We start from the raw sequence: 22439 nt of genomic DNA on the forward strand, positions 1-22439 counted from the left end.
GTAATTGAAAAATATGTACTTTTAAAACAAAAGTCAAAATTTCACAAATAAAAATGAGTTTCACCATATAATGCACTTGAAAAATACAAGTCTATAGGTACATTTTGAAATCTCTAAGTACTTAAAAATAATTTTAATTATATTTTTTATTTTGTTAATAGTTTTGAAATTAGAGTTTTTTCTATTTACTTCTTATTAATATCAGTATTTTAAAAATAAAAAATAAAAAATAATTTTTTTATATTTTTTATTTACTTTTATTTTTTTCAAAAATATAATATAGACATAAAAAACAACATCAGTGAGACCTTTCCATCCCCGTCTCCATCTCCTTTTGTACATTTATTCTCCTCTAGATGAGGAATTTCAACTAGAGGTATATAATGTTAATATCCATATTTTATTTATAAAAAAATATAAGATACGATTTTATCATAATATTGCTATAAATATTTAAAAAACAAAATAAAAAGTTTAATAATTTTTAAAAATAGTATTAGCAACTTTTATACAATGCTAATATCCATATTTTTATAATATTTATAAAATATTATAATATATGATTTTATCATAATATTACTATTTATATTATATTAAAAATTACTTATTTTAAATTACAATTTTTTAATTTTTAATACGACTTTAATTAAATTTATTTTATATTATATAAATTGAATTTATAAATTATTTTTTACAAAATAAAAAAAAAAGTATTTTTAAAAAGTTTATTAATTTTTTTAATTATTCAAAAGTGTTTTTAAAATAATTTATATTAGGAAATCAAAATATCTTTTCCTATGGATGAATTGAAATATGAGTGGAAGAGAAAATAAATAAGACAGTCAATTTTGCTTCTCATACCAAACATACCCTTGAGAGAATATCCCTAAGAAAAACCATAGCATGTAGTACTATGTAAAAGACAACCAATGTAGCACCATGTAAAAGACAACCATAGGGTGTAGGGCGGAGCTTTTCGTGCAGGGTCCACCCATCTTCGATCCATCTTCACCCCTCATCTTATTAGACGATTCCTCTCCCACTCTAGAGGAGGCATGCTTTGTTTATTTTCCTTTGTCCGGCCTAATATAGAATGGACAAATACTTGGACCATTAACATCCATGTATAATAAATTATAGATCGAATTGTAAAATCGAAAAAATTGGGCACTATCATATAATTTTATATCAATTAAGTTCACGAGTTGGAAATAAGTAGACTCGAGTCATTGACATCCGTCACAAACCGATGATAAATAATAACACTCCGTGAATATAGTTTGTAATTTTCATCAATCTATGCTCTTCATAGAGATGTTATATTCAAAATTTTTATTAAATATATGGGATGAGATTATATATAATTGGTATTTTATTTGTTTCTGAGGGGGGTAAGTAGAGGGTGAGAGGAAGGTAAAAGGAGAGGATTGAATTTTTCCGAGCATTGTTGGTCATGTTTTTCCGGGTGAGGAGAAAATGTTAATGGGGGGAGTATCAGAAATAGGCCACATGGCAAGAATGACGTAAATTAGGAGAAAGACTTTGACAATAATGCATAATGCTCGTCAATTCCCCTTCCATTTGAGCAAAAATTTGACCGCACTGTTCCCCTATGACCCGGCATCCATAGCCGTCGGTGGCCGCTCCGCCTCGCCGGTTTTACACAAAAGAAAGGCACAGAAATGACAAAATCTGAGTGGCGCACTCCCCCACTCGCTGACCAGGGGATTGACTCCTTTACACAATATGATGAATTAATGGGGAAAATAGACGGGAAAGTTTAGACTTTCATCCACTTTCCCCTTCCACCTCCACTCACGCTCTCAAGAAAAAGAGTAGTAAAACATCATACGTGGCACAATTTCCCATGCGTATCGCTCCCTCCTTTTAACTCCGTCATAACGATACCGCCTCCGTCTGCCGCGAATTCAACAAACCCCGACCTATTATATATTACACGGTTTGCCCTCTGCAACGCCACGGTCAAGCCCAAGAGCTGTCTCATCTCTTCTGAGTTGGATCTTTTTGAAACCCTAATTTTCTGAAGGTACGATTCGTTCTTTGTTAGTTTTTTTCTAAAGGTAATCTTTGTGGTATGTTTTGGGAACCCTAGGACCTTGTGTTGATCGACGGTTTTCGGTCGATTCCTGGTGGGGTGACCCATGTGTTTCGATTTGCGTCTTACTGTTTTAGGGTTTCTGTCGATTTTCGGAATGTTTTCTTTTCAAGAATGGGATGATTCCTTGTTTTAGGGTTTGGAGCGAGTGAAATGAGAGAGTGTTCTCAGCTTTAATGAGTATTTAAACCAGAGAATCTTTCTATCTATCCAGGAAGTTGTCATTACTTTTTCTCACCTTAAAAGGCGGTTTTTCCCCCTTTTTCCTTTTATTATTTTTCAATTATACCCTGCGTTGATGCTGAGAAACCTCAAAAAAATTTCAACCTCAGATACCTATTTTTTCCTTTTCAGTGTTGTTCTTCTCAAATAAGGAAAAACCTACAAGTGTACTCAATTTACTTTTGTTATCTTGCTTTGCCTGCAACTATACTAACCATTATTGGATAATTGAATCATGAAAAAAAGTAGTCTTTGGGTTTCTGGATTTTTTTTTTTCTTTTTTTCACGCTTAAGTGTGTTTTATTCTCACAAAAGCATTACTGGTTTTGAAAGTTTTCATTTTTGTGTGTGTATGTTTTTTTCTAAACTTATTGGTAATATTCAAGAATCTGATTCCGTTTCTTTTCTCGTCTTTCAATTTGTTTTTCTGAGTGCAGTTTGATATGCCTAGGAGCTTGTATTCCTAGTGTTCTATATGACAATGCAGAATTTTCTTTTGATAATTTTAATCCTTGGTATTTGGAGTCTGGTTGTCCAATCAAATTGAATAATGTTATATTTTATATATAAGCAGTTGAAGCTAGAAATGCATCATCTAGATTGGGGCAATTCATGAAATTTGGATCCATAATAACTATTGATGGTTTTAAGGTTTCATGAAATTGCCTATCAGAAAAAAGGTTTCATGAAATGCTGCCATTTCACGGTTTTACTATAAATTATGTTCATAACTATAATTTTTTTAAATAGTCACATTAATGATAATGATAATGATTTTTGTGGATTGGTTAGGTTCTTCATAGGGTGCAACTTGTTTTTGTGTATTCACACCTTTAGTGCTTTGTATACATTGTCTTTACTTATTTAAAAAAAGGATAATGATAATGATTTTCTACATAATATAAATAAATGGGACTTCAAATTCATGCACACACTTGTAAATATGTATCATGATCAAAACTGTTAATTGATGTGTGTGTCAATTCATTTAAACATCAATTAATTTTTAGGACTTGGCACCTTTTGTATAGGCTACGTGTACTTTAGTATGCCTATTTTCTAGGGTGTTGTTTATATACTTGCTGATTGCTTATGAAACAATCAATTAATTTGTAGGTTAGATATTCATACAAATTGATAATGTGCCTTGGCTTCTTGTATTTAGCATGATATTTGTGTTAACTTCAATAACATTTCTGTTCCATACCTTTATGATATTTAAACTTTGAAAGGATTAATGATATTATCAAAGAGCCAGTGTTTTGAATCAACCTATCAAATTAATTTTAAAAAACATGATGAGGAAAAAAATGGAATGGGGTTTTTTGGAACGTTAGAAGAGGGAATCAATATTATATGTCACAAAGGTTTGATGATATTATCAAGGAGCCAGTGTTCTGAATCTACCATCAAGTTAATTTTAAAAACTTGATGAGAGAAAAAAAAAATTGAAATGGGGTTTTTTGGAACATCAGAAGAGTGGATCAATATTATCTTTCATTTTTACGAGTAAAATAATATAATTGTTAAGAACTCAATGTGACATTCCCCCTTGAATCAGACAAACAAATAAGGTGTTGATCTCATTGAGCTCTTATGCTCTCATGTTTACAACTCTATTCATCTGACTACTAACAGGATGAACCTTGAGTATGAACCATAATAAAAAAAGTATTCTTAGCCACTATAAAAAGAAAACTGATGCTTGAACCCCTTTTGTGGTCAATTCCTCTTGCTCTCTTATGAGTGCCTTGGATTAGGAAAATATTGGTTGGTTGGTAGAATAGTTTATTGGCTTGGAGAGGAAGAGGGTAGCCCCATTCTGCCTTTTTTGATTCATTTGGAATGTAGGGAATGGGAGAACCTTTGTCAGCTCATAGTGGCCTAAATTAGCCTGGAAGGCGTTCCTGCTTACTCCTTTCTTGGTTGAAGGGCTTTCAAAGGGCTAAAAATTTGTCTTAGATTTTAGCTTGGGGAAGAACCATTCTTCATTTTTGGGAAGTTGCTTCTTGTATTTTGTTTTGCACTTTGGTTTTTGATGTATGCTCCTTGATTGCTTGGGCTGTGCCCCTTTTTGTTAGGACATATAATGTAATTGCCCATGAAAAAGAGGAGATTCACTTTTGATGGGGAACTCAAACATGCCATAATTGTTTAAGAGATGGAAGAATTTGATTTACTTTAGAAACTAATTGTTTTTAGTGTGGCATTGAGGTATCACAATAATTAGATGTGGCCAAGTTGCTTGTTTGTTTGTTTTCTTCGATCCTTTTTGTTTCAAGCTTCAACATGCATTGCTGATTTATTTAAAATGTGAGTGGTGGAATAATATGAATATTATAGTTGCTTTTGCTTCTATCAATATAGAACTAGTTCTGCAATTCTCTGCTTCAAACTGCTGCTTGAGTTAGATTTTTTTTTTTTTTGGTGATTCAATTGGTGTTGAATACTTCATCATATACTTTTGCCTGTTAGAAGAACTATATCATGCTTCTCAACCTATGTCTTATCAATTAACATTTGGATGTTGAATAATTGGTATTGCATTTTCTCTTTCCTTCCATTTTTAGGAAAAAATATAGTATGCATCGCTAGAGAAAATATCGTATCTGCAAGCATTTGGATTGTTCTCTCGTGTATATGAGTGAGGATGGGGTCAGTTTGTTGTGTTCCTGCAAAGGAGAGAGCCCTGCCCAACAGAGCCACAGGTGAAAGTTTGCATAGGAATGTAATATACTCACCATCCTGGAGCTTTCACTGGGATAATCGTGGGCGTGTGGCCGGAGAAGTTGACAATACTTCATATGGAGCAGCTCATGCAGTTAGCAGGAATGTTAGCTTGGAAATGAAGGGGAGATTAGGTCACGAAAGAGGTAATTTTTCAGATGGTGGAAGCTTGTTGGATAATTTTGGAACACCAACGTCTCAAAAGTCTCCAGTTCATGAAGGAACGGTTGCAAACTTGATGACCCCTTCAGGTAAAATTTTGTAGCAGTGTTTTTTTTTTTTGTATTGTTTATTCACATAATTTTTCTAGTGACACTAACCTGAAGCCCTTTTTGCTCCTTCTGTTTCTTTTCTTTAAATGTGGGATTAATTGTTCCAAGTTTTGCTAGTGCAGTAATTCTTGTTGGTTAAGGGGTGTCTATTTTTCTTTTTTAAGTATGTTCTATTCAGTAGGGTTGGTTAGGCTTCCTGGTAGTGGTATGATTACCTCATCATTTGAAAAGAGTACCATATCTATTTGGATGAGGAGTGTTATTACCTTTTCTCCAGATAGATAAGAAGTAATATATCTATTTGGGGGCTAGCTTAATGTATACTCTGTCATGTGCATGGTGCAAAAAATTGCACTGTTGTCTATGTATATCTATAAAAATTTATAATATATATCTTTTGCATAAACGTGTCCGTGTTTATGGATATTAACATGCATCTAAATGCTATACATGTCTTCTAATACATTACTAGTATGCTTTGAACAACTAAAGCACGAGAAGAAGTTAGCTGCAAAAGAGGCTATCCAAGACATGACATTATGATAATTAAAACTTTGATACTTATCACTCACTATTACAGATGGAAACAGAAATAGGAAACTAATTAAAAAGGCTTTTATTTTTGAGGCAGACTTTTTGAGGCAGACTTTAAAAGATTCAAGCTTTTCTCTTCTTGTTGGAGTTCATTCAATGATTTGGGCCTCAACATAGGTCTGTCTGGGTTCATAGTTCTATCTCATCTATGAAGATGTTTTCTATAATGGTAAATTAAGATTAGCAAAGTCTTGGTCATGGAGCATAATTTTCAAGGCAGGCTTTAAAAGATTCGAAGCTTTTCTCTTCTTGTTAGAGTTCATTCAATGATTTGGGCCTCCACATAGGTCTGTCTTGGTTCATGGTTCTATCTCAGCTACTAAGATGTTTTTTGTAATGGGTTTTTATTAGTCCAAGGGGTGGGAACTACTTAATCATTATACACTACATTTTTATCTCTTATGTTGTACATGTGATCTATCAAACATTTTCATTTTTAACTATTTAGAGGGAGGTGTAAAATGATGGAACGGTAGATCCATTTGTTAACTTCTTGTACCACTGTAGATCTTTTGATGAGTGCCGGCTACTAAGATATATAACAACTTTGTTTCTGTATCATCAAGCCGTCTGCATAGTAGAGGGCCTATTAAGAACTTGGAGAAGATACTTAACCTACTTATATGATCCTCCAAATTACTGGAATAATCTCCCTCTCCTGTGTTTCTGCGAATTCCCTAGCATCTCTTTACAGATTCTTTTTATCTTTTCATTGTCATTAATGCCAATGGTAGGGGGACAGGATAATGAGGGAATGGAGAGTTGAGCTCTTCCAAGAACATAGTGTGGAATATATAGCCATTTTGGACTGAATTTCTGCTCATATATACACCTGTAATTTTAATTTGTTCCTGTACTCTCCTAACAATTTGGAGTTGTTAATACCTTATTCATGTTCTTTTATATATAGTATTTCTTTTATATGAATTTGTATGTTGATAGACCTCTTGTTTCCTGATTTCTGACTTTTCATGTGGCAAAAATTGGTAGGATAAGTTCTGGTTGGTCTTACTCATTAAAGACATGTATGTTAGGTTTTTATTCTAACAGAAAGACTGGTAGAATCATGAGTGATAAAAAATTTAGCTCTTGCAGGAATCAATTTGAAGTCTGGTGCAATTCATTTATGTCAATCATATAGTGTTCTTTTGGGATAGCTTTAGCTTTTGCTGTTGATGCTAATCCTGTGAGATTGGTTTTGTGTTTGAGAACTGTGTTTTAGAAATACTTCTACAAGAAGTAAGGGTAAGTTGAATATTTTTAAAAATTAAGTTTGATATTTTTAGAAATTTTATTAACTCATATATACTTCCTGCATTGTGCTTGTGTGGGCCCATATTTGGGAGTTTTGTTCAGAGATATTGAGACTTTGCCTCTAGGATTCAGACATGGATTTAATCCTTTAGGAAGCTCCTACATAAAGCTTATAAAATAATCATTTTGCTGATTAATGCTATCCTTTGAGGTATCTACCTCTTGTGGTGATTAAAATATAAAATTTCTTTAGAAACGTAGTATAATATTGTAATCTGTTGGAACTGTAAATGCAATCATACTTGCTTCCTTAAGTCTGCTGCACTTCGTTATGCGCTACTGAAAGTATTTAGGTTTCTTAACTGCAATATTTTTTTAACAGTGCTTTCTTTCCCCTTCCTAAATCTGATGCATTTTCATGTTGGTGCAGATCTGTCCATGGAAAGTAATCATTATACGGAGGTGAGATTGAACCTGTTGGAACTGAATGTTGTGCAAGAAGCTTTTTTATGAACCTGAGATTATTAGTTTATCTTAACCTCTTTCTGATTATCCTGTAGGTGAAGAACTTAACAGAATCATCAGAGATTGCAGATTTATCTGCACCAAAGCTTTCATTTTCCATACCATCAACTTCATCTTTCTCAACACCAACAGAAGATCCATTGTCCTCCCAAACTCACCCTATTCCGGCCAACTCAACCCCATCAAGGCGGGCTCGTTGTTCACCAGGACACCAGCTGTTGAGACAAGTTTCAGATAGTCGAATCCTAGGATTGAAATCGCCAAATAACAACTCAATGTCTGACCGGAGACCATCTTTTGTACTCTCCACTTGCAGCAATGACTTAACAAATGGATCCCAAGGTGGTTCTTCTGATGGATGGTCCATGCGCACATTTTCCGAGCTTGTGGCCTCTTCTCAAAGAGAAAGGTGGTCTTTTGACAGTGAGCACTTTGGTTCTGGTCGTGGCAAGATAAGTGGGTCTAGCAGCAGGTTCTCATGTTCTCCCTCCATTGATCTGCAAAATTGTGGAGCTTGCTCAAAGCTCTTGACGGAGAGATCTTCATTTAGCAGCCAAAAGATTGTTCCTAATAATGAGCTCTCAGTGGTTGCTGTGCTGGTTTGTGGACATGTTTACCATGCTGAGTGTCTGGAGACTATGACACTGGAAGCTGACAGGTTTGACCCAGCTTGCCCAGTATGTATGGTTGGGGAGAAGCAAGTTTCAAAGATGTCAAGAAAAGCTTTGAGAGTGGAAGCAGAGTTAAAGGCAAGGAACAATAAGATATCCAGAAACAGGGTTGTGGACAGTTATCTTGACGGTGGTTTTGATGTTTGTGATCGCCGGAAACATACTGAACAAGAAAGAAAATTTCCAAAAATGGAATCCAGTTCCAGTGTAAGAAGCTCCTTTGCAAAGCCTTTCTTGAGGCGGCACTTTTCACTTGGGTCTAAGTGGAGTAGATCTCTTTCAGACAGCGACTCTACTAGGAAAAAGGGGTTTTGGGCAAGATATCGCAAGGATTGAACCATCCAATTGGTCAGAGGTGAGCCATGCCATCCATCTCATCTCATAGAAATAACAATATATCGCATTAGCAATTTGGGAATTTTCTTCTAGCGGTAACATAACTTAAGCTATTACAGTATTAATTTTCAGTTCTCATCCCATTGAGGTGTTTCCCCTGCCTGGTTGCACACCTGGGCTTTAAATGCATTGTCCATCTGAAAATTTAGTTGCACTTTGGTGATACAGATTTCATTAATGGTTGCCTGGAGATCTCAACATGAAAGGAGCAAGTTGCAGTACCCAAGAAGTTTTTTGAAGGGTGCAATAGCTCACTGTCATTTAGTGTCACAGCCAGGTTGGAAGTGGACTGTGAAGCTTCACTATGGAGGTGAGGAATAAGGTAAAATGGCTTTTGAAGAACTTTCACATGTACTAGCTCCAACATGTTTGATGTGTTATTCAAACAGCCATCAGTTTTATTTTGGAAAAAACCTAGGGCCGTTTGGTGGGCTAATGAAGGCAGTCATTCTACACCGTTTCTCATTTCTCAGGTCATGAACCCATTGGGGTTGTGATAATTTTAGACAAAAAAATCAATTACCATGCAGTGCTTTGATCCATAATTACCAGATATGCAGAAAAGGGTGTATAGTAAATAAAGTCTGCACCCTTTTCACAAGGACTTGTATAAAAAAGGATTATTTAACCCATTATTGATAGTAATAACAAGAAAGCTTGAGCCCAAGCATTGGCCCTCGCATGAAAATTGGTATTCTGGGTTGTGATTGATTAAAATGTGCTTTATAACATGGGCAAGTTCTAGGGAATGCAACACCCGGCAGATGATTTCAAGTGGATGATTGGAGAGTTGATTTTACCATTTATTCAGTCTCCGTTGTTAACCCCATCTTCTTAGGCTCTTTCATGGCATCATCTTGATGTTGGGATATTCCTTCTTGAGGAACCTTTTGTAGGGACTGCCAAATATCGCCCATAATTCATGGATAGGAATTTTGAGAAAGAGAAGTTCCACATTGCAGTCAAAGGGCCCATGTTCTGCCTTTCATGAGCTCTTTCGATGTAATGTGCTATTTCTTGCGGTATCATTACAATACGAGGCATTTCACAATTCATTAAGAGAATGACTGCTTCCAACATCTTTAAATGAACTAGTGGTGAAAGGACAATATCATGTCATTCTATCTACTTTGAAATTGGATTCTCCATATTGTCAATAATGCTCTGTAGTCCCGACCTGTAAGTTGGATGAAGAAGGGTTACTCCTAGTTCCTTCTTCATACGAGCATTGGAGACGCGCTTCTCGGCCTGCCGTGCACTTCCAGGAAATACACTCTCTTTGATGTGGTTTGGCCACTTCTTCTCAATCAAGTCCCGTGCAAATGCAAATACTTGTGCCCGTGGGGCAGGGTCATCATCAACTATATTGTAAATTTTCCTGAACAAAGTGGAAGCAAAGAATGAATTACATTCTCCTTTGAATAGATGAGGGTTAAACACTCAAAAAGATAATTGAAAGCGACTAGACAAGGATTTTCTTCTTCTTCGCTGATGCCCATGCCTGGGAGCCCTATGAAAAAAATCATTAGCCGGACTATCCATAAGTGGCCAAGTTATGATTTGGCATGAAACTCTTACCCATTGTGAATGATCAGGCAAAAAGGGCTGCACCTTAGGAGACTCATTTAGCACAAGCACCCCTTGTGACTTGGTCTTCAAATATGGGAGACTTAAGGAAACCTTTCCACCAGGAGGCAGGAAAAACAATCTTTTCTATTTTCTTCCTCTTATTTTCTACTATACTGTTTCCTAATGGGATATGTCATCTATAGGATTAATGTACCAAAAAAAAAAAAAAAATCCGAGTTTGGTAATGCTGACAATCAGAACCTACCCGACGGATGGTATTTGAATAGTAGCCTTAAGGGCTTGGCAAATGTCCGCAACATGAACCCTGGATGTGTATTGCCTGGAAATCCTCTTCCTCTGGCCTTCTGTCAAAGGCCCCTGCTTAATTATAGTGTCAACAGCACTGCAAATATAATTCATAAGAATGTCAGCCTTAAGCATCACACATTTGGATCAAAGCTCAGCTCCATCAGAAATGATTTTTTAACTGTCGAAATAAGGAGATGTGGAAACAGACTGAAAATTGCTCATATTGGATTGCAAAAATGACAATTCAGGGTGGATCTTGTATATTATTTTATAACAACCTGCTTCATTCCATGTAGATATTATCCACTTTGGATACAATGAGCCCTTACTACTTTAAAAACCATCTCTATGGTTAGAAGAAGCAGACCATATATATGGTCTCAAGAACTTCTTCACCTATTTGATGTGAGATATCGCATTAGTAAACACGTTCTAAAGATGTGAGAAACCATTGGACTCAAAGCGGACAATATCTACATGATTAGGAGAGTGTTACAGATACTGAATGCTAGATATGCAAGATCCAAGCCAAAAACTGTATCATTTTTGTCAGAATGAGAAACCAACAATTAAGTACAGATTACCAAAACAATTGCAAGCCTACTGATACTCTACAATATTCATGACGACCTTCTTCCAGGGCCGTAGATACCTCCAAGTCGAAATATTTGTGTTGAGAGTCCAAGCTCACTGCCCAGACTTGACCATCCTTTCTCAGCAGCTAACCTCAATTTAGCTGACTCACTTGCAGGGCTTGCTGGGTAGCTGCCATAGGATTATTGATATTTTTTGTGACATGTTAACTTATTGCACAACAATTCACATTGCAAAGTGCTTAGTTAAGAGTTGTAAGACGCTGACACATACTCTTCATCTACCAATTCACCACCACAATTTCCATATACGCCTGCACATTAGAAGGAATATTTCTCAAGTACAAGAACCAAATTGAGGAGCTTTACATGGGCATGAAATACAGATCTGGAGTTAAAATCAGATCATGGGTTTTGAAAGTGAGAAAAAGTGAATACACATGGCACTGATGGTATTTAACAGACAGGTAATCCGTAGCATGTCTGCCTATGCATGCAAGTATGAAAAAGTGAATTTATTGGTTTATGCAGGTATGAAAAAGTTATATATTTGTTTCATAGCAGTTATTATGAAGACATACTCGTTGATGACAAATAACAGAGCCACTGAAGATCTCCATCCATGATCCTGCTTTTAAGAAATTTATCATGCTGAAGAATCTGAAGAAGACACAAGAAAACAAAGCTAAGGGAGCATGCAAGATGGATAATTACAAAAATCAACTAATGAATTAAAACATCATTAATATTAGAAACAGTACTCTATGCTTACAGGATCACCAATACCCACAACAGGAGGGATGGAGACTAGGAGGTGCGTACTATATTTCAAAGCATTTAGTACTCCCAGTCTGAAAAATAAATAACTTAGTTAATCCAGTAGTAAACAGAACTTGTGAAGGCAATGAAAATAAGAATGGTTTAAAAAAGGAGTTTGAAACATTAAGTGATTTCCTTTCATCAGCATCTATAAGAGACTTGAACCCTAAAAATATTATTATTTGGACAATCTGCCCAAATGGCAGTCATAAAACTTCTGCAAGAATGTTGTTATTATCGTTTATCTTTTACAAATTGCCCGGTACCATTTGATACTCTGTCAAGACAATATGAGTTTGATTAATAGGGCATCAACAGAGCCTGAGATTCATATTCTGGAGATCTTTAAGAACCAGGTTCAACCAACTCTGAGCATCAGCTCAGTTCAGATTCATCAACAGTTGCTTCTAAATTTGCGCACAAAGGGCTTATTAACAAAAAATTACAATAGAGATGCATAAAAACTCACTCTGGCTCATTGGCATCAAAGAGGTAGATATTAAATCCCCTCTCTTCGAGTTTCTTCTTTTTAAAAGCGCTAGTGCAAGTCCCAGAGACAACCCTACAATTTCAGTGTCCAATATCTTAGATTTTATATTGATATTCCCAATAATATTAATAGCACATTCCACAAAATTCAATAGAAAATAGATGTGGCATCAATTAAATGTTCTATCAAAGAAATTGTAGCAACCAACTAAATTATAATAGCCTCGTTGATATTGTAATTCAATAAAGAGATCAGGTATAACAGCAATAGAACTACATGCATCCACTGATAAAAAGGTACAACAGTGGCAAAAAGATCAAACCAAATTTACTAATTTCCTCATTTTCCATCCAATCCAATTCAACTATGAAATGTAGCAAAATTCACGCTTTCTGTTACTCTTTATATTTACAAGTTTATTCGTTTTCTTTTTATTAGGAAACATTTTCCGGGGATTTGGGATATTCAAATTTCAACCAGAAAATGAAAATGAAATATTTGTTTGGGACCAAAGAAAGCAAACATCAAATCGAATCGAATCCATTTACCGATGGAAACATAAATAAACGAGTGGAAAACAAAGAAAACCCCAGAGATTACCATCCGTGGTTCTTGAGATCTTGTGCGAAAAACTGCCCCACGAAACCCATCCCGAGAATGAACATCCTATTCCGAGACTCCGAAACTTCAGTCTCGGTCGAGCAACGTAGAACACCGGTCGAGGCTCCTGGAAACGATTCCGATTTTAGAAATCTTGGAAGATGGAGACTCGTCGGTAAACTTTTGCCGACTTGGAGAGGAGTTGCCAGAAACTGGCACGACAGTTGGCACATGACCATTTCCCCGAAAGATCGGGCGACAAAAAGAAAAAGTTATCGGTTGAGATCGCTTTGAAAGTAAGCGAGGGTGTGACTGTGAGGGTCGAGACCCTGACTTTTGAATCCACCTGGAGTTTGGATACCCATGTGATTGAGGCCCATTGGGCCAAGTTGAGCCCAAGTAAACAACCCTTTCATCTTTTATCCATTCCAAACGTGGGAAAGGGGGAGCGGGAACGAGCATATGCTTTCAAATACAATGATTAAAAATGATCAAATTCTTTCGTATTTAAAAAAAAAAAATTAATATTGTTGTAAGACAAAGACAAATACAATGCAAATTAAAATAGTAAAAATAAAATATATCTTACTTTGATAATAATATATAATAAAAAAAAAAATCAAAGAAGAGAGTTAAGAAAATTGAGATAATGAAAAATAAAGAGAACGAGATAAAATAAGAATTTTTTTTTTTACTTAAGGATACATATTACATAGGGACGAGAAGTCCTTTTATAGGCTTTCCAAATGGCTTTCATTAATATTCTCATTAATGAGTATTAATGAAAGTCATAAATAATACTTAATTAACATTTATTATAATTAATACGGTGACATTCATTACTTCAGTTTTAACTAATATTTCCATTTCTCCTTTTCACGTATTAATCATTAACAAGTGTTAACCCTATGTCCATCTTTGGTGATTAATAGATACCACTGAATTCCTGGAATGGAAACTACACGAAACCCAATCCCCACTAACTAATGACTGCTTTGAGTGAGGGCAATCGGTTTTGTATTCACATCAACAATTAAATACCGCTAATTCCATTCACCTGCCATTCCAATATACCAGAAGAAGGCGGCACATTAAACCCAACTTCGAAAAAATTCAGGAGCCAACTGATATCGACTCCCCATCCTTTCTAATGATGATTTTGGGTTGGAGTCAAGCCTGGCCATGTTATGAATTTATGATACAGATGAGCAACCTAACTCCACCTGTCACAATATTTAATGCCCTTTTAAGTTTCAACAACAAAAACCTTAGCCTCCAGCTCACAAGTTCAACTTCTGGGAAAGCTATTTATCTTCCCCTCCCTCTGTGTCCTTGTGCATGCGACACTCGTCTCTTATTTTTTCTTGAAGAAGCAGATGGAGGATTATATTGTAAAATTGGTTGTTTCGGGAGTTATTTCATGGGCGAGTACTTTCATGGTAATCAGGAGGATGTTCCCCAAGCGCTCTTTCGGTTTCTGCAACCGCCTTGTTTCTACGATTCATGCAACTCTGGCAGTGACCTTGTCCTCACTCACTGTGGAGGATTGGCGTTGCCCAGTTTGTCCTCTGGCCTCAAAATCATCTCCAAAGCAGGTATTTCATTCAGCAATGGAGATTTGTTTGCTTTTAGATTTTCTCTTTGAATCATGTGGAGTACCACTATATTGAAAATGCAGATGCAAACGCTAGCGGTGACCCTGGCTTATCTCATCTATGATCTGATTTGCTGCCTCTTGGAGGACAAACGTGTCAATCTCGACAATTCGATCCACCATTTAGTTAGCATTGTTGGTATTGGAGCAGGCCTCTTCTATGAAATGGTAACAACTAAGAACTAATACTACTTTACTCAAATATTTTGGTGACGAATTAATGTCAAGTATGGGGATATATGCAGTGTGGATCAGAGATGGTTGCATCATTATGGATAACAGAGATATCCAGCCCTTTCTTACACTTGAGGGAGCTTCTCAAAGAGCTTGGGTACAGGGACACCGATCTTAATTTGATCGTTGATGTCAGTACAGAAATATGACACAAATTCTTATATAAAACTTACCTCTCTTTGATGTCAAGTCATCAACAGATCTAATTTTGGTGTCACACAGATGTTATTTGCAATCATATTCACAATTGCAAGGATGATATGTGGTCCATGCCTCGTGTATGTCACTCTATCTGCCAGCAATCCCCTCCTCATAAAGGTTTGTTTCTGTATTCACTGGTTTAAAGTGGCACGTACAGTAGCAAAGGGTGTAGTAACTACTAACTAGTAACAACCACTGAACTAGGGATGTTAATATTTGTTGGCTAATCTCCTCAGCTAGATTAATGTACCTTTCTATACTATCTCCCTCCAGGCAATGGCTTTGGGACTGCAGCTGGTCAGCGCTTTCTGGTTCTTCAAGATTGCTAGGATGGTGAAATACAAAATGACTAAGAGGACTAAATCTAAAGCAGTTGCTTCAAGCCTATAACATGGCCACACTGTAATAAAAACTCCAGCAGGCTTCCTCTCTTTGTTGTCTTCGAATTGCTTCTTCACCTCTCAGTTCTCACGAAATTGTACTACTATTGAACACCAAAAATTAGGGCTGCGGGGTGGAGGTACACGGGGCTTTAATGCCTAAAAGCATGTTCTTTCTCTCCTAACAGTCTGGATGTCATGTACCTAAGTTTATTGTTTGGATGTCATGTACAAGTTTATTGTTTGGCTGTGTTCCTTCTCCTACTGACTAGTTACATGTTTAAATTGCTATAATAGATGGCCAACTTTACAACTGTTAAGTCCACTATTCTAATTACTAGCAACAATTTAGCTGTGCAAATAGGAGACTTTCATGAACAGGAGCAGTTTACAAATGTTGTTACTCTACTGATTGAGGAACATAATATGACTTTTAGAACCCGTTTGACCGTGATTATAGTAGAAGTGTTTTTATTGGAACTGTTTCCTTCTGCAGTGTTTTTTTGGACCATGATTATATTAATATTTTTACGAGAATCAGAAAAAATGATTTTAATAGTGTTTTAAATAATATGTTGTATTAGTATAAAAACACTTTTAATATTAATAAATTACTAAAAATTACATACAATTGTTTGAGGGGAGTAGTGTTTCAATTTTTTATTTTTATTTTTGCCCTTTTTTGAAAACCATACCATTATATACCAACATGTATCACCACAATCCAAATTTCATATTCTTTTCTATTTCTCAGCTACCAGACGCATACAGAAATCCTATCAATCATTAACAAAATCGCTCTCGCTTTGACTTCACCTCTCAAGTAGAGACCCTCTGGTGAAGATAATGGGACTTCGATGAAGTGTGGATGTTCCAGTTGCCTGTTTTTGCAGAGATAGTAAACCACCGGAACCTTCCTACTCTGCTGATACTTGGAAGACTTCTCCGTCCACACTTTGGCCATCTTCGGACTCGTTTGCCGGTACTTCTTCATCCTGGCCTCCATTTCACCTCCAAAACAGAGCATTTCAACAACTTCAACCGCCTTCAGTTCTTTCTATTCCCTGATTTTGTAGAGATTACACTCGTAACCACGCATAACCAAATCACACTGGATCTAACAGTACTCTCCAAACCCCTCAAATACTCAACGGATCAAACACCGAGAAATGAAGAAAATAAATTAAACAGTAAAATTCAATATAGACACGAAAATGCAGAAAAGGAAGGAATATGGATGGAGAAAATGGGAGAAGTCCAAGAGAGAGAGTGTGGAGATCTGAGGAAGAAGAAAGACAGTGGAAAAAGGTTAGAAGAGAGGATTGAAATTAGGGCTAATGACGCCCGCATTTAAAGCCAGAGAGAGAAAAGACAGGGAGGAGTGGTATGAAAGAGAAGGAGAGGAGTTAGGGTGGTAGCTGACGAGAAAGGGAAGTGAAGATGACGGAGACTGGATGTGGATACGACAGTAGGATCGTCTCTCCTACTGTGTAGTCTTTGATGGTGAGCGATGGAGAGAGGTATGAGTGGAGGGAAGGGAAAATATCGGGAATCATAGGGGTATTTTTGAAATATTTTAAAATTTTTGAAGTATTTTTAAAAAAAAAAAAACACCTATCAAGTGTTCTCTAAAAATTACTTTTAAACGCTTTTTCAGATTTTTAAAAGTGTTCTTTAAAATTTGTCAAACACCTTATTTTTATCTTAAAAATGTTTTTGAGGTAGAAACACTTTTAAAAATCATCACTAACTCTTAGTACCCAATGTAAGAAATGCTGTAACCCAATGGATTACCTTGTTAATTGTGGCTTTACTAATGACTAAATATTTACCTTTCGTGTGATCCAGACAGGCTCCCTCTTTCGAGTGTGTTTAGAAAATCCATTCCTTATAGTTTAGTTGATTTTCTAAGGTCAAGTGTGCCAGTTTCATTTGTAAACTACCTTGGTTTAGAAAAGAAGAATTGTTCTACATAAATTTATCACCATTGTGGCTACAATAAAAATAAAATCAAGTAGCAGGTAATAAAATGTATGAGAAATTATACCAAAAATAAAAAGATAAAAGGAAATAGTTGTTTTGCTCTTTCTACCCAAGTTTCCTTTCTTTAATGGCAGTTGAATTTTTCAGGTTCAGCTAACATTTGCCTTACTGTATTGAAGCACAAAACTTTTAGCATGCCCAAATTATGCATGCTGTGGTTGGCTCCCTGCTTGATAGAATGAGAAAATGCACTGCCTCGATCTTCCATGGCTCTTGAAATGGAATAACATGTGTTCTAGTCTTTCCCAAAATCAGCATTGTAGTGAGCACTAGATTCAAGTTTCTTTGCTTCATTCAGTTTCCGAACAGCCTGGAATGATACAAGATAAAAATGAACAGACAGAAGATCAGCCATTTCAACTTCATCAAGACCAAGCAAATTGTTTCATTTTCCCCCTTTTGACAAGAAGAATGATATAAAATTTATTGTTCAATACAGAGATGAGGCTTATTAATTACTGGAAGCCAATGCCCCGAAGAAAAGCTCACCTTCATGAAATCTTCATGTATGACATAATCACGTTCTGCACGAATTGCAGACATTCCAGCCTCCGTGCAAACATTACGAAGATCAGCCCCATTAAATCCCTGAAAAGATTGCAACAGAGAACATTTTCCATTAAGGATGCGGCAACAAATAGTTAAAACAAACCCAAGCCTCTCTCACTCACCTCTGCAAGCTTTACAACAGCCTCATAGTCAATCTCGCCATGCTTGGCAATCCCAGCCGCATGAATCTTAAGGATTTCCATTCTTGATTGCTCATTTGGCAATGGAATCTCTATCTTTCTGTCTAATCGCCCAGGACGAAGAAGTGCAGGGTCAAGAACATCAGGCCGGTTTGTTGCCATAATCATTTTAACCTATATCAAACAAATTTCAAAATAATATTTTTTTAGTTTACTAAGAAAAGCTTATGAATGAAAATGTCAGCTGCAAAAAATGCACAGATAACACCTGCACTATGAGCTAGCACGTCACCAATAGTACTTTATGCAGTTTTTCCTATGCTTGCTGGTAAAAAAGGTTAGGAGTAAAACAATGCAAAGTTAATACATAAATAATGGAATATATGATACTGATATGAAGGAGTTCCACCATGTTGTGGAATTCATTCCTCTTAAGTTTCAACAGAACAATATATTCATCTGTTATGCATGCATATAAAATAAAGTGTGTTGCAGAATTCAATCCTCAACCCAAAAATATATTCATCCAGCTGCACATATGTATAAAATAAACAACTAACACATCCCTACAACATAATAAATGTGTGCACACCAACCGAGAAAGAATTAGAGAGCAAGAAAGAGACAAAACAACATATTCATCCAGTTATGCATGCATATAAAGTAAAATTGTGTTGCAGCATTCAATCCCCTCAACCCAAAAATGTATTCACCCAGTTATCCATGCATATAGAATAAAGAAATAACACATACACCTGCACGCAAACAGGATGAGGAAGAGAAAGGCTTTTATATTTCAATTATTAATAGTAATCTGAAGGGGGTTCCATGGCTAATTAAGATTGCCCACCTAAAAAGCATCCTGGAGGTGGGGGGTTTGTCAGGGGCAGCATGCGGGCTTCTAAATCTCATTACTAATCAAGGAAGTCCATGGCTACCATGAGAGAGAGAAAGAGAGAGAGAGAGAGAGAGAGGAGGGGCTTTTATATTCCATTTATTAATAGCAATGTCAAGAGATTCCATGACTAATTGAGATTGCTCACCAAAAAGGCATCCATGTCTATCCTCCATGTTGAAAGTTACCAAATTCCTATCACACTCAATTACCCATTGTGCATTATGATTGAGGCTGTCTTGCCAATAAAACTTGTCTAAAAATGGGTTATGATCAATTTAGATGAAAAGTACAGACATGTTTGGAAAGATCCTCTTTATACCAAAAAACTGTGATTTAAGCATGTTGTTTCCACCATCACTAAGGACTCAGTTATGAACCAAGAAATACCTTCCCAAGCTGGTCAAATCCATCAAGCTGATTAAGTAACTCCATCAGTGTTCTTTGTATTTCACGGTCAGCACTTGTTCCCTCACTGAAACGGCGTCCACCGATGGCATCAATCTCATCCATAAAAATAATGCAGGGCTTGAAAAATAAAAGCACATTATCAACGTTAACTTTGGATAGACATAAATTATAAAAAAGGAACACATATTTCACAAAATCCAAGCTCTTACTTGGTGATCACGTGCATATCCAAACATTTCTCGTATTAACCTTGCACTTTCCCCAATGTATTTATCAATTATTGCACTTGAAACAACCTACAAACCAGAGGAAAAAAGAAGGCATTGCAGATTAAATTTAGGGAAAAATTCTCAGATCAAAGTACATCTTAAAATGCAACACACCAAGTGTAAGTCTGACCTTCAAGAAGTTGGCATCTATATTACTGGCAATTGCTCTAGCTAATAATGTCTTCCCAGTACCAGGAGGCCCATAAAGAAGAACACCCTGCAAAAAAATAAAATTTAAGAGACTTTTTAATTAAGGAAAAAAATAAAATCCATTCATGTTACCACCACTAGGATGGCTAACTCAATTGACAATGCAGAACAGACCATACAGAATAACTAACAAATTAAAGTATGAATCACCTTGGGAGGTTTAATTCCAACTCTAAGAAAGAGTTCAGGATTCATTAGAGGTAGCTCAATTGATTCCCTGAGTTCTCGGATTTGATCTGATAACCCACCCACAGCTGAGTAGCTGACATTACCAGGATCTTCGTGCAACATGTTATAAACAACTGGATCAACCTATTAAACATCATCATAGCACAGTCTATCAGGAGAACCACACAAACTCTCTTTTTTCTTTTATGATTGTCACTAACTAAAATGTTGAAAATAATCATGACCAAATGGAGTAATCATCAATTCTAATGCCACTAAGTTATCCAGTTGGTATTACACAGCAAAGTCCACATAGAGAACCATGGTAACTTACTTCACGTGGAAGAGCTCGCATGATTGTGAGTGTTGTCATATCAAGAACCACTCTTGTTCCAGAAGTCAGTTTTTCCTTATCCACTTTACTGCGACAGCCAACTACATACCTGGGTCCACTACTTGCTTTTACAATCACTGAAATATTTCACACACAACCAATTAGATTCAATGGTATTAAACCAGCTTGATGCTACCTCTTAGGAACATTTCAACTGAAAGAGTGAAAAAAAAAAAAAAAGGAAGGGCGATAGGAGGCAATGAAAAAACAATAAAGTATACTCTGTGCCCTATATGTTTGTATCAAATAGATTATATTCTATCCAAGTGGAAGAAAAAGAATGGTTAAAAAAAAAAGCATTCAAGCAAAAGAAATCCTATATTCATTCAATAAATGTTTTCTATAAACTTCAACCTCACACACGACACATGTGATGCTACTAAGTATTAAGTGTTTGCCTGATTGATATACATTTTCGGTCCATTATCTGATAACTTAAGCTTTTAAGACCAATGGTAGTTTAATCTGGTGTTTGAGTTTGGTTCCTGGAGGTCCTAGCCTCCTAGGTCCAAACCTCTTAATTTGTTTATTTCTTCTTTATCAATTCCATGTGAAGCAGTATGTATAAAGGACCTGATATTTGTTGGTGGCCTATTTCCTAATAAGCGGAGACAAAATTTAATCCCTGTCATTCAAAATATGATATGCTTTTATACCAAACCCTCTAGACTAAATAATTTGCATTGGAGGAGAATGAGAATGTAATATATAAAGAAGGCTCTCACACTAAGATCATGATCAAGTTTCAGTGGAAAAGAAGTATATAGAAATACAAAAAGCGAGTAATTACAGCGTTCATTGTCAAGAGGCCGGAGAACTTCTCCAATGATCTGCCCAACACTCTGAAGAGACTTCAAATCATCCTCCGTTTTGTTGAACTCCTTCTTAGCACCACGTAAACTCTCCCTCACTGCATATTTTTATTCCAACTCTTGTCAATACCATCACAATTATTCGGTGAGTAATACTTGTTTCAACTCAAACTTGCATTTTTTTTTTTCTGAAAATTGAATTCAGAAGCAATTCACATTCCTATGAAATCCTTAAATTGCTTTGCAAGCAAACTGCCCTTTTGGTGTTCCATAAAAATCCACAAATATTACCAAAAAAATTCAAAAAATTAAGCAGGAGAAATTTAGAGAAATGGGGAAAATAAGGGAAACAGAAAGTTAAGAAATCCCATTGCCAATTTCTCGGACAAACAATAAGGAAAAAATAACAAAAAGAACAAAAGTACCTGATCGGACTCTAGAATCGAGTTCTTTGTGGTGGAGGAGCTTTTTACGGTAGTCCGCCAACACACTACGTCGACGCACTGCGTCTTCTCCATCGCTCATTGTCGCGCACAGGGAGAGATTGGTTTTCTTCGTTAGGAAACCTAAAAGCAACGAACAAGAAAAAGAATGAGAGAGAAATCTATGCTCGCTACTATTGAGTTTTTTTACAGCCGTAATTACTAAACTGCCCCTTATGCTTTCTAAAATTCAAAACATCGCCATTCCCATTAAGGAATAAAGACACCAAGCATGCGCTTTGTTACATGCCTCACCCCTGTAATTATTTTTTATAAATATTATTATCTTTTAATGCTTGCTCAATTATTTAATTAGGAATATTTCATCATTTACTCTATTTTTCCACATTCTAAGTGGTTTGTAAATCTTAATATTTATTATTTAATAAATTAAATTAATTTTAAGTTAAATTATTCAAATTATTAACTTAAAATTTATT

General features: G+C 35.9%; 4 protein-coding genes across 4 annotated transcripts; 2 read left to right on the forward strand and 2 right to left on the reverse strand.

Moving 5' to 3' along the window:
- The first annotated feature begins 1391 nt into the window (after positions 1-1391).
- LOC100242078 (uncharacterized) lies at positions 1392-9242 on the forward strand. Its single transcript, XM_002281152.5, has 5 exons — positions 1392-2047; positions 4909-5316; positions 7616-7647; positions 7746-8736; positions 8946-9242. Exons 2-4 carry the CDS (start codon positions 4989-4991, stop codon positions 8715-8717), a joined length of 1332 nt encoding a protein of 443 aa, XP_002281188.1. The 5' UTR covers positions 1392-2047; positions 4909-4988; the 3' UTR covers positions 8718-8736; positions 8946-9242.
- A 444-nt stretch (positions 9243-9686) lies between these two features.
- On the reverse strand, positions 9687-13487 carry LOC100247218 (uncharacterized). Its single transcript, XM_002281136.5, has 8 exons — positions 13158-13487; positions 12537-12629; positions 12021-12099; positions 11830-11908; positions 11523-11562; positions 11286-11420; positions 10612-10749; positions 9687-10155 (listed from the first exon to the last, which is right to left on the reverse strand). The coding sequence occupies exons 1-8, from the start codon at positions 13394-13396 to the stop codon at positions 9903-9905; spliced, it is 1056 nt and encodes a 351-aa protein (XP_002281172.1). The 5' UTR covers positions 13397-13487; the 3' UTR covers positions 9687-9902.
- A 951-nt stretch (positions 13488-14438) lies between these two features.
- Positions 14439-15940, forward strand: LOC100259200 (uncharacterized). Its single transcript, XM_002281031.5, has 5 exons — positions 14439-14752; positions 14836-14979; positions 15057-15176; positions 15268-15363; positions 15520-15940. The coding sequence occupies exons 1-5, from the start codon at positions 14534-14536 to the stop codon at positions 15634-15636; spliced, it is 696 nt and encodes a 231-aa protein (XP_002281067.1). The 5' UTR covers positions 14439-14533; the 3' UTR covers positions 15637-15940.
- Positions 15941-17574: 1634 nt separating this feature from the next.
- Positions 17575-22141, reverse strand: LOC100252341 (26S proteasome regulatory subunit S10B homolog B). Its single transcript, XM_002281071.5, has 10 exons — positions 21943-22141; positions 21496-21615; positions 20646-20782; positions 20294-20455; positions 20064-20150; positions 19874-19960; positions 19644-19781; positions 18341-18532; positions 18159-18257; positions 17575-17979 (listed from the first exon to the last, which is right to left on the reverse strand). The coding sequence occupies exons 1-10, from the start codon at positions 22040-22042 to the stop codon at positions 17905-17907; spliced, it is 1197 nt and encodes a 398-aa protein (XP_002281107.1). The 5' UTR covers positions 22043-22141; the 3' UTR covers positions 17575-17904.
- Between the last annotated feature and the right edge of the window lie 298 nt (positions 22142-22439).

Source organism: Vitis vinifera, chromosome 18, assembly GCF_030704535.1.
Source record: "Vitis vinifera cultivar Pinot Noir 40024 chromosome 18, ASM3070453v1".
Lineage (NCBI taxonomy): Eukaryota > Viridiplantae > Streptophyta > Magnoliopsida > Vitales > Vitaceae > Vitis > Vitis vinifera.